At 42.5% G+C, this 19,044-nt stretch overlaps 1 protein-coding gene across 1 annotated transcript; it reads left to right on the forward strand.

Annotated features, from left to right (window-relative positions):
• The first annotated feature begins 1,828 nt into the window (after window positions 1-1,828).
• On the forward strand, window positions 1,829-13,870 carry FXN (frataxin). The gene is made up of 5 exons (XM_015405893.1): window positions 1,829-2,039; window positions 3,284-3,381; window positions 4,671-4,791; window positions 9,406-9,503; window positions 13,127-13,870. The coding sequence occupies exons 1-5, from the start codon at window positions 1,893-1,895 to the stop codon at window positions 13,278-13,280; spliced, it is 618 nt and encodes a 205-aa protein (XP_015261379.1). The 5' UTR covers window positions 1,829-1,892; the 3' UTR covers window positions 13,281-13,870.
• The last annotated feature ends 5,174 nt before the right edge of the window (window positions 13,871-19,044 follow it).

The following is a 19,044-nucleotide window of genomic DNA, read 5'->3' on the forward strand; positions in this document are numbered from 1 at the left end:
AGGCGAGAGGTGGAAAAGCAGAAGAGGCACTCAGCCAGCCGCACAAGCTGCGTGCAAAGAAACTCCCGCCGCCCCAAGCTTCAGGGCTGCCTCGTTAAAGGAGTGTGGAGGCCAGACTCACAAATGAGAAAAAGCAAGCTCAGGGTTTGTGGGTCGCATTTGGGGCTGTGGAAGAGGAACTGGCTCCATTCCTGGAGTTCTCTCGAGTTCCTGCACTTTTGGTTTTGCTTTTTGCCAGTCCACCTCCCAAGACTGCTCCAGGTGCTCTGGTATGAGGGCTGCTGGGGGACGGGGCTCGAGGGGAAAAGTTACTTTTTCCCCACCATAGAGAACAATGGAGGGGATAGGGGCAACCTGTTTGGGGGCCCGTAGAATTGGTCCCCCTGGTCCAACGTTCTTCAAACTTGGTTGGTGTCTTGGGGAGTGGCTCTAGCAGCGACCCTGTGAGTTTGGAGCCTTTCCCTCAAACCCCCTCCCCTCCAGCCCCCAGAATATACCCTATGTTTTCACCATTGAGTTCAATGGCCCATAGGATATAATGGGGCCGAAACTGACATTCGGCTGGCCCTTTTTCAGGCTGGCATTCTAGTGCGGAGCCTGAAAAAGGAAGGGAGGGGCTCTGCAGGCCATTTTTCAGGCCCAGCGCTCCGGCGCAGAGCCTAAAAAAGGCAGGGAGCATTGTTCTCTATGGTGGGGGGCAAAGTTACTTTTTCCCCCACCATAGAGAACAATGGAGGGGATACGACAACCTGATTGGCTGGTCAGTGTATATAAGTGTATGTAGTCTGTACATTGTATCCCTTCTATTTGTATGAGTGTATGGCGGAGCACTTTGACGGAGAGAGCTGTATATATTGGAAATAAATCACTGTACATAGTTAACCACAAGAACTGTGTGAGTGTGGTTTACTGCAGTGGGATATTTAAAAGGTAAAGGTAAAGGTTCCCTTGCTCGAACGCCAGACGAGTTCGACTCTAGGGTTGCGGTGCTCATCTCCGTTTAAAAGCCGAAGAGCCAGCGCTGTCCGAAGACGTTTCCGTGGTCATGTAGCCGGCATGACTAAACACCAAGGCTCACGGAACGCTTTTACCTTCCCACCGAAGTGGTACCTATTTATCTACTTGCAATTTCTTGCTTTTGAACTGCTAGGTTGGCAGGAGCTGGAACTAGAGACGGGAGCTCACTCCGTCATGCGGCAACTCGGGTCTTGAACTGCTGAACTACTGCCCTTCCACAGCCTGCAGTTCAGCGTCTTAACCACTTGAGCCACTGCAGCTCCTAGAGGGATCTTAGCAGGGTGCAATTTGGATCTTTGGCTGAAAACTGAACCGGTGACGCACACTGCGCGAGACTCAGGGAGGCAAGGGAACGTTTCGCCCCTCCCCTCCCTCCGCAGACTTTGCAGCTGTGGCGGAGAACAGCGACGGCGGCCATAACTTTTAAAAGAGCCCCTCCCAAGAGCTGGGGGAGCCAGAATGACCTCTCGCTTATGATGTCCGAGCTGACAACCCTACAACAGTCAGAAGTTCAACTTTCCCCCATTACTGCATTCTATGTTGGGAAAGCTTCACCTGCTGAATTTGTTTTGTAGCTGCTAAAGTTTATTTAAAAAGTGGAATTCCATTGTAGGGGGTTTCATTATGCAGTAGTTACCTGTCTAGCATCAGAAAGCAAGGTCTCGGGGACAAAGGGCAACGCTAACAGGTGTGTTTGAGCTCAGAGAGGCTTCTAGTTTTAGAAATCACACAGAAGCGATGATCCCGCTGCACGTGCTCTGTGACACCACGAGGGGGCAGCAGCTTGCCTTAGCTGGGCCTTCTCCTTTCTCGGCTGTTAACAAGCAGGCGTTGCTACAGGAGACTGGGCCTTCCTGCGGGCCTCGGTGTGTAGCATGTGGAGGCCCGGCACTGCCTGTGTTTTTTCCGCTGCCGCGCGTGTTGCAGTCCGCAGTTTGAGCCAGGGCCTTGGGTGGCGGAAGGAGGCAGCGTGGCCCCTGAGAGGAACCATAGCGGCTTCTTCCATCCTTCACAGTCGGCCGGTGAGTGGTCAGGTCGTGCAGAATGGCAGGCTCGAGCGCCTTCTTTGGGAGGGAGAAAGGGGGTCCCTGCTGCCACGGAATGTGCTTCTAGACGCGACGCGGCAAAAGGTTGTATCTCCGCCGAAGCAGAACAAGCAGTCTCTCTATCCACCTGGATAAAGGGGTCTGAAGAGCCGCCTCCCAGCGGGTTGTCCTTGTACGCATATATCATCGCTCTCTAATTATGTTGCTGGCTGGTCAACAGGAAACGTTCGCCAAATGTTAGGCTCTGGAGCCCTGGAAGGGAGGTCAGACTGGAGTTTGCAACTATCGATTCATTCTGACATGAGCATTAATGCATGGAAGGAGGGGCCGAGAAAATACTGCTTGTTACACGTCACAAGCGCTATTTAGTACGTCCACGGGCAACTTGCACAATGGCGTTTCGGTCTAAGGCAGTGTAACGGGCTATGTAAAAGCAATGCATGAACTAGGGAAGCACTTTCAAGGAAAAGTCAGTTCCAATTTGACCGGGGTTTTTTTTACTTGTACTGTATTTTGTGTAGGCATTTTAAAGTAATAAGAATAGTGGTCAAAGGGCTTACTCCTTCCCTCTAGGACAACGTCATATTTCTATAACTTGTGAAGGGCTTATATAGTTACTTATTCAGTTTAGCAAGTTATACCGTGTTTGTTTCACCAATGGTAGCCCAACATGACCATTCTTCCCTTCCTCTGTTTTATTCTCACAATAACCAACAACCCTGTGCAATAGATGAGGCTGAGAGTGTGTGACTGGCCCAAGGTCACCCAGCAAGCTTCCATGGCTGAGTGGGGATTCAAACCTAGGGCTTACAGATCATAGGCCCTTTCTGCAGTCTCCTTTTAATCCATGTTCACTGTGGTATCCTCCATGCAATTCTGCACTAAAATCAAATTCAACCTTCTTTTTAATCCAGGTTTTCCCCCATTCTGCACTAAAATCGAGTTCAACCTTCTTTTTATTCTGGGTTTTCCCCCTGTTCTGCATTACATTATCTCCCTTCAGTGGTCAGCCTAGTTTCAGCCTGCTGTTGCTCCGGGTTATGTGGATGCTGTTTTGCCATGGATTTGAATTGCCTTGACCTCAACACTGAGAAAATCCAGTACCCTTAACCAGCAAACCACACTGGCTCTCTTGATGGCCCTTTAATCTGGCCTTCTACTGAATACCACCTTTCTACAAAGCCGGCAAATGTATTGTGGCATTCTTTACCTGTTTACAGGATTCTCACCATCATTCTGCAGACCATGTTCTGATGGTCAAAACCAAGAGAGTTCAGCTGATATGTTTAAGAAGTGTAGGGATGATCAATGACAAGAGGTAAGTTGTATTTAAAACTTGTAATTTATATCACTGGTAACTTTGGGATTTCTCAAACATAAACATAAAATTAGCATCTGGCTTCCTCAACAAACACTGTATTTTGCCATCCAAAAAAACTTGCGACTGTGGATGTTGGACAGGGTCCTAGTTTCTAAAATTACTACAGAATTACATGAATAATGATGCAGGTGTGTGTTTTAATGTGCATGGCATTTATGTTAAACTTCTGCAGTGTGCAGTGAGTTTACCCATAATTCTACAGCAATGCTACTGGTTTTCCCAGCTTGAATTGCATTCTTTCCCATTAGAACTGTGGAAGAGAACATGTTCAACTGGTTGTATTTATGATGGGAAGGTGGGTGGGTGGCAGGCTGTAGGCTACAGATTCCTCAAGATAACTTATTTATCAGAACAGCCTCTTACAGCCTACTTATTAATGTAAGTAAATAAATATTTAAACTCCCCACAGGGAAAAATAATGAACTAGAAAGGGTACTAATAGATGCTCAACCATAATAAGATGTCTGAAATTATATATCTGACTAGAGAATATGTTTTATTATTTGTGAAAGTTATCACCATCCTATCAGTTTTCTGTTTTTTCGTTTTTGCGAGTTAAAAGAGATGATCTGGTAGTATTTTTGGCCCTGTAAAAAATCTGTTTAAGAATCTTGGCAGAATAATCCCTGTCTGAGAGTTGCTTCATTACTATTTGAGCCTGTTTATTAAAATCAGATTCTAAACTACAATTCCTTCTAAGTCTCAGAAGCTGCAAATATGTTAGATTCTTTTTGAAATGGTAGGGGTGGAAACTGTTGCCAGCTAAGAAGGCGTGGACATCAGTGGACTTCCTGTATACATCTGTCTGTATGGTAGTGCCCTCTTTTCTAACCACAACACTGCTGTTCAATCCCTACTGAAATGAGTGGAAGTTACCCAGAATACTTTGTTGTGGAAATATTGCCAGAATTAAGAATTTAAGGAACTTCACAATTTAAACCAGATGTCTTCCCAAATGATTACAAAAACTCTTTTTCTTGCCTCTTGGAATGTGTTGAGATTTTCTGTAATGTTAAGTCTCAGCTTCATACATAAGTGGGAAGTTTCATACATTTAAATTAATGTTATTATATGTCTAAGACTCTCCCCCCCCCCAATCTACTCAATGGAGCTTACGCCCAGAAAAGTGTCTTTAGAATTGCACTGATAGTTTAGCACTGGTCTTAAAGCGTTTTCATAGGAGAATCTCTGAATGGATGCTAATTAATTGTCTTTACATGACACAGCTTATTAGATGAAACTACCTATGAAAAACTTGCTGAAGAAACACTGGAGTCATTAATGGATTTCTTTGAGGATTTGACAGACAAGCATTTTATTCCTGAAGATTATGATGTCTCCTTTGGGGTAAATTTTGCTTTGCTTTTACAGTTGACTTTATAGATTTTTATCTTCCTTTTGGTGAGGGTGAAATTGGGGTTATCACAGTCATAAGAACATAAGAGAAGCCAATGTTGGATCAGGCCAGTGCCCATCCAGTCCAACACTCTGTCACACAGTGGCCAAAAATACCAGGTGCCATCAGGAGGTCCAGCAGTGGGGCCAGGACACTAGAAACCCTCCCACTGTTGCCCCCCCCCAAGCACCAAGAATACAGAGCATCACACGCCCCAGACTGAGAGTTCCTATCTATAACTTGTGGCTAATAGCCACTGATGGACCTCTGCTCCATATGTTTATCTAATTCCCTCCTGAAGCCGTCCATGCTTGTAGCCGCCACCACCTCCTGTGGCTGTGAATTCCATGTGTTCATCACTCTTTGGGTGAAGAAGGACATAGAATCATAGAATGTTAGAGTTGGAAGGGACCTTGCAGGTCATCTAGTCCAACCTCTAATTGTTATAAACTGCCTTTCCCCCCAGAGTTGCACTTAGTCAGAACATTTCTGAGAGAAGGGCCAGCTGCCTATAGGCCACATAGTACATTTTGGGGACATATTCATGGGGGAGTCAAGTGTGGTAGAGGCTCCACCCACCTATGTCACACACACTCCTCTCCAAAATTTCAGCTCAAGACATGTAGCATTCTTTGCAAACTGCAGCTGAGACGTGTCTGCATCTATATTCAGTGGGAGGACCAGTTTCAGGTTTTTGTAGGCCTTGGGTATAACTGGGCCCCCTTTCCCACTTCCCTGTTGGGAAAAAAGACAGGATATAAATCAAGTAAACAAATAATTATCTCAAAAGAACCCTGAGAGGTAGGTTAGAAAAAGCTATAGTGACTCAGTCAAGGTTACACAGTGAGCCTAAATTTAATTTTTTTAAAAATATAGTCTTAAAGGTATGGACTATCACTATGGTCTAACACTATCATCAAGCGGTTCTCACTTTTCAGTTCCAATATAGGACGTGCTGTAGGTAAACCAGTGCAAAGGCTGCTAATTACTGGCCAGTGTTTTGTTACGATGTGGAAAAGAATGTGCTTGCATGGTGTTTTGTTCACTCTTAGAATGTAAAAATTAGATTTCATGGGCCATGTTAGTTCATTAAAAAAATTAAACAGAAGCAATAGGAAAATGCTGAATTTATTAGGACTAAAAGTCACAGCTATATTTTGAACTGTAAATTTCTCATGATTTGATCATAGATATGCAATTTAAAATTACCTCAGAATCTCAGGTTTTGGTAATTCCAAGAAGTACAGTGTGTCAATTTCAGACTTTTTTGTGTACAAATCTTGGAGCTTCACCAAGTGGCACTGAGTCATGTCATCTCTGTGTCAGCTTTCTACTGTCAGACAGAGATACCTGAATTCCTGATCTGGAATGACAGGCCTCAGAGTGGAACGATGTTCCCTGGGAGTAGTAGAAGTGTTCTGAGCCTAGAATAACAGCACTGATTCTATTGCAAGGGACCATCATTCCACTCTGGGGGCTGTCATTCCAGACCCAGAACGGTTCTGTTACTCTCAGGGGCCATCATGCCACTCTAGGGGCTGTCATTCCAGTCCCAGAGCAGTCTATCTGGGCTCAGAGACCATTATTTTAAATCCATTCTGCATTTTCATTGCAACTTTTTCTTGCTGTAATGTATTTCAGTGAAACCTATGCCAGTGGCTCTCATTATATACAGTAGGCCTTCAAGCCTCTCCGCTGTTCCCAATGGGCAATCCTGTCCTTCCTTTTAGTACATCTCAGTGAAGCTGAGGCTCCAGAAACAGCAGCAAATACATGTCATGTGCTTCCTCTCAAGCACACAGCAGCAAAATGCTGTGTACAGACCTCGAGGGGAAAGCTGGGGAGAGGAGAGGGAGGCAGGAAGGGTCTTCACCCCCCCAGAAATATTTAGCCCTGAAGCTTGCCTCCTACCTACCTTGCTGGAGGACTCAAGAAGAGAGTACAGTCCAAGCCCTGCCTGTTGCATGAGGCAAGCTGATTCAGCCGTGTGCTGGAAACACACTCACATGTGCAGGACTCGCTGCAGCCTGTCTAGTGCTGGAGAAAGCAAGTGGCTGGATGCTCCTGCGTCAGGTGCAGGTACAGGGAGAGTCCCTTCTACAGCTCTTCTCTTCTTCTTCCAGTGGGCCCATGGGCAGGCCCTGGCAGATGACAGATGCGCTGCTGCAGCATCTCATATGTAAAATGGGAAGCGGAGTCTTGCTTGCAAACCTGTAGTGAGGAAAATACATCATACAGGTGCCAGGGTACTTGGCTAATGGGGGGAAACCCAGCTATGGGTGTGATAACTACTGTGACATGGACTGAATAGGGGTGTGAAGAATTAGGAAACAGCCACTTAACTCTTTGCAGGTCAAGAAACTTCTTCCTGTCTACTGGGAATCAGTCTGCTTGAAGTTGTTTGGCCGCTTTGACTTTCATTCCAATATATCCCCATCTTTGTTTGGGATTCTCAGATAGCTATTTAAAAAAACACCCTTAATTTCAAAGCCTCAGGGCAGAGGGGGAAGGCAGAGGAGGAGGGGGGTGCTTCATTTTTGGACAAGCTAACATAAATGACCCATCCCCCCCCCCCATCAGCAGCTTTCCAGGTTCCCATTTCCTCTCTCACAGCTCAAGACAGAAACTGAAGAAGTCCTCTACCTGAACCTGCTTCTGTTTGCATTGGCCAATTGCTGCGCAGGACAAGTCACTCTGCCCCACTCTCACTCTGTTTCCTAGTTTGTTTAAAGGGCTACGGTAAAACTCGAAGTGGTCTGAGAGAGATGAGATAACTTTAAAAAAACAAACTGGCTTTGTTCATAAGAAGGGAGAAAGTCTCCCCCTCCCTTGCAATAACATCATTATCATTGTCTATAGGTGACCCTTTTGCAACTGGTGAGTATTAAGCAACAACAAAGTGTCCAATCCAAACTATGCAGATCCTCCACAGGAGTGCCATCCCTCCTCCATGCCCTCCCGGCTTGGCTAGAAGAGGGAAGGTGGGGCTTTTAAAATGTGAGCCTCTTGATTCTGCAGTGCTCTTCCCTGTATTATGCTGAAGCTTGGCAGCCAGCTTTTCAGGAAACAGTATTTAAAATGGCTCCTGTGAAATGTGTGAGGGGCTTGGAGGTAAAGAGTGGTGCTGATTGCAGGATGGCTGCAGCTGGCTTAGAAGGCATAGCCAGTGGGGCCAGACAGGACCATGGGTGTTTTGTCACATATGGAGGCTCCCCCAGGGCCTTCTTGTGCTCTCATGGGTTGCAGACGGGTCAGTACCAGATACCATAACCCTAAGGATGAGTGGGCCCTCTGGCAGTTCATTGGTCGGCTGGTGTCTACCTAAGCCCACCCATGATGGACTTCATGGGTACAGTCTGACTGGAGCAGAGCGGATATATGGAAAATAGGGAGATCCTGAAGGCCCAATCTAGCCTACAGCCTCTCTCTCTCTCTGACATATCTTAGTTTCTTTTAGATTTCTGTCCCAGCTTCTAAATTTTGGGACTGAGTTGGCCTTGTGGGAAACACAAAAAATATAAATTTAGATGCTGTTGGAAAGGATAGGTAAACAAACTTTCCCTTGGACAATGCTGTGTAACTTACATATGCAAACTCAAGCAAATATCAAGGTATTAAGATAGAACATTTCTGAGATAAAATTTAATAACTGGGCATTTCATCAGAGCACTGAAGGAGTAAGTTTAAGACACAAATTTGAAAACCATCTACATTTTTCTTGAAATATGCCCTGGACAAGTCAGGATCATTAAAATAAAACTTTGGATCAAAGTTGTGGGCTGGAGGGTTCATATAGTCCAATTAATAGTGGGATTTTCATATGATGTTTGGGTTGGGTCTGGGTGGTATGAAGGGGTTCTCTGAAGCCCTGCTTTGGATTACCTCTTCTGTTCCAAAGCGAGTCAGTATAGTAATTGACTGTTGAGATCAAATTACACAGCGCTCATAGATGATTCCTAAGTCATAACTGGAAGCAAATAGTAAAGTTGATTTTCAGAGAATCCATTGTATGAACATGGTGCCATTCAGATGTGCACATGGCTTCATTGTTGAGATTTTGACTCTTCAGCACTGTTTTCTAATTTTTGTAATCTAGTTTTTGCATTGTTTATGGAATGGCATCTTACACTTTTTATTGCATTATTTTCTGATTTTGTATTTGAGTCTTATACCATTATATCTTCCATTGTGTTTATTGCATTGTTTTAAAATTAAGTAAAACTCCTAGAGTCTCAGTAAGAAAAGTGGAATATAAAGTAACAAATAATCAAAATTCAATATGAAAACAAATGGCTAATCTATTTTTACTTTACAACCGGCAGTCAACTGCTGTCATGTACAAGAAAGCGAATTTACAAATTGTGCCTATGGTCCTATTATTGAAACTCCATTTTGGCAGCAGATATAATTTAATACACTGAGCTCCAGCAGGCTTAACTTCAAATGAACTTGATAATTTATTTTATGCCACTAGAAAACCCAGCTTTATGTGAAAGTTCTTTGCTGCAGACTAAATTATTGGACTTGTGCTTCAAACCAGAAATGTGCTTATTTTTTATTTTTAGATTGGAGTGCTAACAGTTAAATTTGGTGGAAACGTGGGAACATATGTGATCAACAAACAGACTCCAAACAAACAGATATGGCTGTCCTCTCCAACCAGGTAAGCAGAGATTTGTTGGCAAGGCCAGTCTGAACATTCACACCTGAACTGAACTGCACTTTAGCTCCGTTTTATAGGCTTTTCATTTATGACAATCCTTTGGGAATCTTAAGAGTAGCTTGCAGGTGGTCTTCCATCCACACCATGGCCAGGCTGACATTTGTTTAGCTTTAACTGTGTAACAATGTCATTAGTTGACTTATGTTGGTAAAATCTTTTAAGCCCTCATTTTTCTCCATGTGCTCCTCTGAACTACCAGTATGATTTTCCTGTTATGATAAGAAGATATTATTCCTAGAGTAGCATTGAGTCTATGGAAAATGGAAGCATTTTAATCTCTAATGTTACAGGAACTGACTACCCAGTTCTCAGAATATTTCACTCCCAGTCAATAGAATGAGCAAACATTAGGGGATAATACAAGCCAAGCACCGTGAAAATCAGGCCACCAATGAACAAAACAAAAGGGTCAAATTGCACCTGCTACAGTGCTGTCCTTGTTGCAGAATACCAGGATAAACAAGACTCATCCTGCAGTGGGGGGTTTCGGCCAGCAGAGAGAGCACTGCAGCCATAGTGTGGCTACATGCTTGCTCTTCTAACACCAGCAAAAATAATGCACAGAAATGTCATGGTGCTACATCTTTTACTCTACAACATATGCAACATATTAAATATATATAAACAGTCTGATCTGTAAATATTGAAGAACCAACTCCAACATTTTAATAGATATTAACTTCCTTCCTTTAAGCTGTTTAAGAACATAAGAAGAGCCCTGCTGGATCAGACCTGCATCTAGTCCAGCATCCTGTCTCACACAGTGGCCTACCAGTTCCTCTGGAGGGCCAACAACAGGGCATAGAGGCTGAAATCTTCCCTTGATGTTGTCTCATGGCACTGGGATTCAGAGGTTTAGTGCCTCTAAATGTGAAGGCTCCCCTCAGTCACCATGGCTAATAGCCACTAATAGGCCTATTCTCCATGAATCCGTGTAATCCCCTTTTAAAGCTATTTGCTTTCCATAAACCATATTTTTATTACTTACTGCACATGATGGGTATAACTGGGTGACTGAATACAAAACACGTGAGAGAGCTTAAATGCTGTTTAAAAGAAATAAACCTATACCCACATGGTCCCTGTTTGAGAATCTTGGGTCAGAAGACAGAACTCACTTAAGTTCATACTTTTGTGTGCCAGTAAGAATTATAATTACCTATAAAATGTAGATCCTTACTCTGTTTGCCTGATACCTGGCCGGGGAAACTCTTGGTCAAGAGGTACAGTCTCTTATTTATATGTTTTAAGACAGGGATTGCCAATCTTTTCTTTAATGAGAGCTGCTTCGGAGTAATGAAAAATACCTTGAACTGCTACTTCTCCCTGGCAAGCTCTCAAGTTTTATTCTGTTCTGGAAAGAACATGGACTAGGAAGAGCACCGGAAAAGAAGCTGTTAACTAAGTGTCACACAGAGAAAACCCTATGAAATAAAACCCTTTTTCAAAAAGGAAAAGCCTAGTGCAGATCTCTTCGCAGTCTTTCCCTGGATCTTCTAGTGGCTGCATGAGCTTCTCTGCAGAAGCAAGTATGTGCCTTGTTGGAAACCCCTAGTTTAAGACATTTCTCTGATAAATGTATTGAAGGCATGTTAAAACAATGTTGAAAACTATAAGAATAATTCAGTCATGATAAACTGTAGAAAAGGCCAGTCATCTTCTATAAAAGACATTCTGTTCAATTCCACTTTACATGGTTTCTAAATATCAACAAAGTGTGTGGCTTCCTGATGTACTTGGATGGCCGTTCCACAAGATCTGACAGTGACAATACGTATGTTCAGAGTGACCATGTGGATAAGCCTGCAGTGGAGAACATTAGGCGTTGGTCTCAGGAATAAATGTGCCATGTGCAAATGTTTGGGAAGCGACAGGTGGATGGAAAACAAAGAACATAGACAGAAATGTGCTTCCTGTTTGAAATAAATGGAAACAAACAAAAGAATAAAGAATCCAAATTAGTATAATGAAGGAAACATGTAACACTACTAAAGAATAAAACAAAGTGAAAGCTACCCAAATAAAATTTCTGTGCATATTCCTATTTTCTGACAAGTTTCAGAGCAGTCTTGGCCAGTAGGTCCAGTCAGACTTTCCAGAACTGAAAAATGAAGGGAAAGAGCTGTAATGCTTGGGTTACATCTGATATGCCCACTGAAATCACTGGATATATTTTAATATATTCAAGTGTTCTGTGACAGTCCTAAAGAAAAGAAATCTCTGTGTCCATAAACACTGATTCAGACAGACATTTTGGGGTGGTTGTTTGGGTATCTGTTTTTCCTGTTGTGGAGATATATATTAAATGAGCTTTTTATAAGAGAGTGATTAATTGTTGACCTAAAGTGATTCACATAACAATTTTTCCTTCTCAGGAAGGGTAAAATGTGATCCTGCAAACTATGTATATGTTTAGTAAATCATAGCCACTAATTACACAAGGTTTTTACCTTGTAATGGCTGGAAGAAAATGGCATTGTTCAGACAATGAAAAGCCATGGTTTGCGGCTACATGAATGAGCAAGGAGCTTCTTGGGTTCACATGTTCCCCGCATTCTTGTGAGTGGTGATCTAACTAATGACTTCCACTGCACACATTTGCTACCTTTCTCATAAAACAGGATTCAGCACTCTGGTAATCCTGGTTTTGAATCCTGATTGGTAGGTAAAACAGTAAGTTCTGCTGTATGGTTCAGTTGTAATAAAAAGAAAACAAAATACGATGTGTATGGAATGGACAGAAGAAGGCAGCATGGGATAGGGTTGCCAGCCTCCAGGTGGGGACTGGAGATCTCCCGCTTTTTCAACTGATCTCCAGCTGACAGAGATCAGCTCCCCTGGAGAAAATGGCTGCTTTGAAGGGTGGACTCTGTGGCATTGTACCACATTGAGGTCCCTCACCAAACCCCACCCTGTCCAGGATCCACCCCCAAAGTCTCCAGGTATTTTCCAACCCACACCTGGCAACCCTAGCATGGGAACCTAAGAATCATCTCAGCTCACTGATCATGCTTGGTTAAGTCTGAACCATGACTGTTCCGTGGTGATAGGGGCAGCAAACCTACATGTGCAGTAAGGCTGGATGTTGATTTATTCAGGCCATATCACCAGTCTCCAATCTCTTTTTATGCCTTCCTGAGATCAGTGATTCCAATGGGTATTTCTGCCATAATGTGGGGAGATAGGATGTAGTGCATATCTTACACCAGGAGAGTCATGCTCTTATCACCACATGTCCACTCCCCGTAGCAGAGATGCAAAATCCAGTCCTTTTCACGCATTACTGCAGAAGCACTCACTTATATTCTTTTCCTCCTCAATAATGTACAATAAGCCCAGTCATGACAAGGCATGGTGAAAGTCCTGTTTGTGTTAATGAGAATTAAGAAATTCTTACACTCTTGAAGTCTGACCACAGAATCAAGATTTTTCCAGATTTCCTGCCATTTGTGTTGTCATTTCCTGGCCTAATCTCATTTTAGCAAGATCAGTTTTCAGTTTATACATTTTATCATCATAGTTTGAATTTTAAGCTTATTCTGTTTTTGTTTATGATTTCACAGTGGCCCCAAGCGTTATGACTGGACTGGGGAAAACTGGGTATATTCTCATGATGGAGTTTCCCTTCATGAACTACTGACAAAGGAACTTTCAGATGCATTAAAGACTAAGCTGGACTTATCAACTTTAGCATATGCTGGAGGAAAACATACTTGATGACTCAGACTTTGGCCCATGGTGTCTTCCTTCTCTTCCTCCTTTTCCCCTCAACTTTTTGATGTGTTCATTTGAGTTGCAATTCCGAAAAAAAAATTTGTACAACAGAAGAAAGTAAAAAAAAATTCTTTAGCTAGATATGTTTGGTTATTTATTCCCCCTTTTGTCTTGCTCCCAAAGATTGACATTGGTGGTTGCTATCATATTATGCTATCCTTTTGATAGCACAGCTAGAGAGCTTTTCTCCAACAGAATCCACAACTCTCCCATTTATGAGGGACTGTAGAAATGTAACCAAGACTGCTATGAAGTCAAGGATATTCAGATGTTACTTAGCTCAGCTGGAGCCCAATAAAAAGCTTGTCCACAAGAGAGCAGTCTTTGCTGCAGTATGGTGTTTGTGTTAGGTTTTTCATGTGAGTCACCTGGTGGCAACAGCAGCAGCCATATGAGTGGAAGCATTTTGTATCATTGGTAAGCCTAAGGAGTTAAATCCACTGTACCACATTCCCAGCCCTGTGGAGCACCACAGCATACACCTCACCTTTATGGGTGGTACTCCACCTACTGTCAGCTATGCTGCCATGAAGGTTGGGGAGTTTGGTCTGTATCTGGTTAATTGCTATTGCTTTCCTTTCAGGCTAATTGCTACTGCATTCCTTTCTGTCCTTTCTCTGCTGTGCACCAAAATGCTTATCTATACAGATGTGCAGGAGGGTGTTGCAGTGTCTGGGATTTCCCTAGGTGTCGTGGGAGAGTGTGCGTTCTCAGCTTCAGCTATCTGTCTCTAAGCCTTATCCCGCGTGCGGGAGGGTGCCTAATTGGCCAGTGCTGTTGGGGGGGGGTGCATACGAATACCCTATATCCTATTATGCCCATGGGGCCGCCGCCATTCTTAACAGTGCCTATGTTACTGCATCTATAGCTCTGCAATAAAAGTATAACCGTTCCTGGATGCGTGTACTTTGTTGTTGGCTGTGGGTTCTGACACCTACCCCTGTAGAGCACCACAACCTGCAGCATTTTTTCAGTGGCTGTTATAGTCATAGTCATATGGGGTCCTCATCAGCTTTTGATATGAGTTTGGCCAGTAGCTGCACTGATCTGTTTGAATGAGGAACTGAAGCACAGTGTTCAGAACTGAAACAAACAAGTCCTCATTACAGTGTTCTAGAACTAAGAAGAACTGAGACTTGCCAGATATACAGTGAACTCCTTCTAAGAATTGTAGGACTACCAACAGATCAATAATTAAAATGTTACTTTCTCAATTGCAATTAAATTTTCAGGATGATGGAAGAGCTCTTGATAGCAAACAATAATTGTTGGGGAACTCATTTTAAACACATTGCCTAATACAGATTCTGTGTTGTTAAGGAATGAAGCTGAACCAAGGACTGACTGAAATAATTATGACTGACATGCCCAATACCCTTTGTATGGAGATTTGTGCCCTTGACGACATCTGGCGTTTCCTAATTAGTCTCTCAGCCTTGGGGTGCTTCTGTATCATTCTCTTTGCTGAGGCTGTCCCACGCTGTGGCAGTAACAGGAATGGTAACATTTTCCTATCTATCTAGTGAAGCATCTATGACCTCTGAAATTCTGACAGGGCAACTCTAGTTCTCTTCCTTCATAATCAAAATGCTAAAGTACCTGGGGCTATAGCAACAGCAGGACACAGCAGTTATGTCAGATGCTCAAAAAGTGTTTTACACCATATTTCTGTAGTCTAAGTTCATTGCCGCTTTCTCATTTAAAAATTTAAATCTAAAATTATTGCTACTTTGACAATACAATTTAAAGTGCTTTCTGTCAAACAATCTCTTTCCTCCCATAACCTACCTTCTTCCCTTGTCCTAAACAAGAACAAGAAAGGGATGAACAGAGGAATGTTTAAAAAAGGAGGAGGAGGAAAGATGAAAGAGAGTAGGTAAAGAAAACCAAAAAAAATCAGGGGAATCAATTGAAGATGAATATCTGGGCAGTTATTGTCAAATGCCTTGTCATTCAGCAGTGGAAAACTGCAACTCTGTTATAGAAACCTGGACAGAATAATATCTAGGCTAGCAATGAAGAAAAGGATATCATTCAGTAGATGGAATGGGGAAACGAACTTTAATGGCAGTTGGTCTAAATTTTTAGAGCTTCATGAAAATACAAAGTTTGTGGCCTAATGACGTTTCCCATGAAAATGGCACATGGCCTAGTAGAACAATGTTTTGTTTGCACCCGGAATGAAAGATAATTTGTAAGGCTTGGTCATAGCAGCTGCTTCTCTGGTTTAGAATTTTTCACCAACTCTGATGGGCTTGAATGGGGAAGACTTGCTAAACTGACATTGCAGCACCCCAATTAGTGTGGGACAAAAAGAGATAGCTAGACAAGGAATAATATTAGCACAAATAACTGCAATGGAGATGAAGGAGTTGCTACAATACAAAGTCCCCAAGTCAGTCATTTGGGGTCAAATCTTCCCTATGTGGAAACGAATCATTAACACAGGTTCTGTTCACTTTGATAAGTTAACATTTTAATTAAATTTCTGTCTTGAATTGATCTTTCCAACTGCTGTTTACATTCCAAAGTTTAGCAGATCATTTAAAATGTTTCTTCTTTTGCAAAACACAATCTGATCTTTGCAAGGACTGTAACAGTGCACACCCCTGCTTGTTTGACATTCAAACCTCACCAGTACTTGGATGAGAGTCTCTTCCCCACCACCACCTCCATTGTTCTGAAGTACATTATTCATCAATAACTAGAGCTGAATTGTAAATACACACAGAGATGGCTGTTGCTTTGTTATAATGTTCATTTCACATTAGAAACATCAGATCTGGACTTTCCCCATGGAGTTTTACAATATTTAAAATTTAGAAATGCACAAAACTATAGCTTTTAAGAACTGCATAGTTTAGTGCTGCTTGAACTTCAGGGATGACCTTTGGCAGACCCGGGTGCTGACACAGCTTCAGAATTGTGCACATTTAATAAATTGTACATGCTGTGTTATCTAAAGGAGAACTCAAAGCAGCTTGTGCAAGTAGTAAACCATTATTAAATCAATAACCACAGTAGTACCAATCACTAAAACAACAAGTCACCACTTAAACAGTAAAATGAGAAAGAAAAACTGCAGGCAAGTAACTAAAATAGTTTTTAAAAACCATTGGAAAGCCCAGAACTTCCCCTACCCCCTCAACTATTAAAAAGCATGGACAGACTGTGGTACCCAAACAGTAACAAAGATGTCACCACGTGAACATCTCCAAGAGTAGAGTGCCACTAGTGGCCCACTACTGTAGAAAAGGCTGCTCCTGTCTTTATTCACAAAGGCACCAAGGGAAGGGCCTTCAATGAGGACCTCAACTGATCAGTAGGCTCTTTAACCCAAATTGTCAGAGTCCTTCAGCTTTATAAATGAATGCAAAATGTGTATGTAGTTTATTTGTGAAATGTGGAAGCCATTGTTCACAATTGCAAGGTGAAGTGCCATAAAAATGTTTAATAAAATAGCAGTGAAATGTCTCCTACTGGTATCACTTCCATTTTGTATGGGTTGAGTTTATTTCCTTTTCCAGACCTTTACTTACTCTTATCCACTGTACCAGTTCAGGCACATTGCCCCACCTGGAGAAGATATAAAATAAGTTCAGTGTAATTTAAATATTGATGACACTGTACTCCATAACTATGGATTACCGCTCCTAAAACTTTCATGTAGATGTTTTAAGTGTTGATAATAAACAGACCCCAATGAACGCCAGAGGATAATTCCTACAGAGTAGAACAGCAGTCTCCTACACACCTTCTGGAGTCTTCCCTCCAGGAAGGAGTGGTACAACTACTGCAAAGCTGAGATGCCAGTTCTTCACTCTCTGAATTGTTCCAGAAGGCTATAGTGATGGATAGTACTGAAAGCCCCTGAAATATATAGGAAAATCTAGATAACAAGCCATTTCTGTTGCAAAATATAGCCTACAAACAGACTGAAAGGGCCTGATTATAACTGTTTCCTGAATAACATGTATCCACTGAGCTGTTAACCATTTCTGTAGTTCCTAGATGTAGCAAGGTCAGAAGGATTCAAGTATTTCTTAGAGTTTGCAGTTTGACTAGAAATAGCTACTGGAAAGAGGGTTTGTAGACAGTATCTGTACTGTTAATCTGTGTTGTCCCGTTAAATGTAACACCCTACTCTCAGGTCAGAAGATTTTTTCAAGATGATTAGCATGCATTTGTGTTAAAAGCATCCTTTGTACTTACTGTTGTGTGAAACTCTGAGCACAGACAATAAGAGGAAGTCTCTTACTAGAGGAACAGACAGGGAAAGGAATCACAAGTCACAAAGATTAAGTGATTTCACCCAGCTCACCAAAAAGTATGTGGCAAAGGGAGAACCTTCTTTTTGCTACCTTCAGGGCTGTTCTCTAAGCACTTTCTCATTAATAACATAAACCTAAAGGAAGTGATAAAAGGAATATCAACGGCTTCCATTCTAGCCTATTTAGGTACTTTCAGAGAGGGAGGTTAACTAAGACCTGGGCTAGGCTCTTCACTTTGACCACCTGCTGCGGCAGCATTTCGGCCTTTTCAAATTTTAAAGGCAAAATTGCTAATGTCACAGTAGAAAAAGGAGACGCAAACTTTGGTGTTGCAACAACAGATGCCCTAATAATTCATTCCACTGAGGGCAGCCAGTCTGGAGCAGATCAGGGTTTGTTCATTTTTGCATCCTCCGTAGTGGCTGGTTAGCTCAAACCCATTTGTGAAATACATGTCCCTTAATCTGAGGGCCCGATGTTCCGTTTGGGATTGCCAAGCTTTGATTCTGACAGGGCCTCTGTACCTCTAATAGTTACACAGAAGACAAGAATTTCACTAGATGCATCGCTATCTTATATAATACGGTGAAGGTGGAACAAGCTTATACCTGACAGGAAATTTTCTTCTCTACAGCACTTCAAGGTGCTGGAGCTGCTCAAGGTAACCTTATGCCACTTGGCTTCCTGGCCCACACACAATTCTCTTTATCTAGATGCTTTTTCTTGCAATCATGGGGTAGCTTACAGCCTTCCTGTGATATTTTGCCTCAGCTGGTCATTTCTTATTTGAAGCCCATGCCTCTGCCACATACTGTTTCTCCAGGCCTTTCATTGAGTGGTTGCTTCTCTTTACTCTAATGCTTCCTTTAACCACCCTGACTCTTACCACGTTCCTTGCCTGTTCTTTCTCTCTGTTTTCCATACACTTCCAACTTTAGGCCCTGTGATATATTTTTTCACATTTACCTTCCTTTGTTAGTGGCACCTTAATCAGCTAGATTTCTTGGTCCTCCGATACTACTGCCACATACCTATTTATGTCTTGCACTTTTATTTCTAAATACTGTGATTGCTGTGAGCCATTCTGCCAGCTACACTGCTTCTCACCCCCTCTGTGCCCTAGCTTTTGTAAACATCTCTCACCGAGTTTTCCATTATGCAGTCTTCCTAGCTTCCACACATAGTTCCTCAGCTAGAAGGAAGGGGGATTAGCAACTCACCTTTCTCTTAACTTTCAAAGCAGTAATGCCACAACCAACTTTCCTTAGTAGACATGTTTGTGACTGTTCCACAACTTTACATCTCTTGCCTAATTCACAAGAAATAAAACCACCCCTTCCTTTAGCACACTAGCGCACAGGCTACTTTAGATACATCTGACAGATTAAGCTAAAGATGTTATGCGCACCACACAATATTAAGTAGCAGTAACGTGG

This window comes from Gekko japonicus, unplaced genomic scaffold (genome assembly GCF_001447785.1).
Source record: "Gekko japonicus isolate JY-2015 unplaced genomic scaffold, Gekko_japonicus_V1.1 scaffold1507, whole genome shotgun sequence".
In the NCBI taxonomy this organism is placed as follows: domain Eukaryota; kingdom Metazoa; phylum Chordata; class Lepidosauria; order Squamata; family Gekkonidae; genus Gekko; species Gekko japonicus.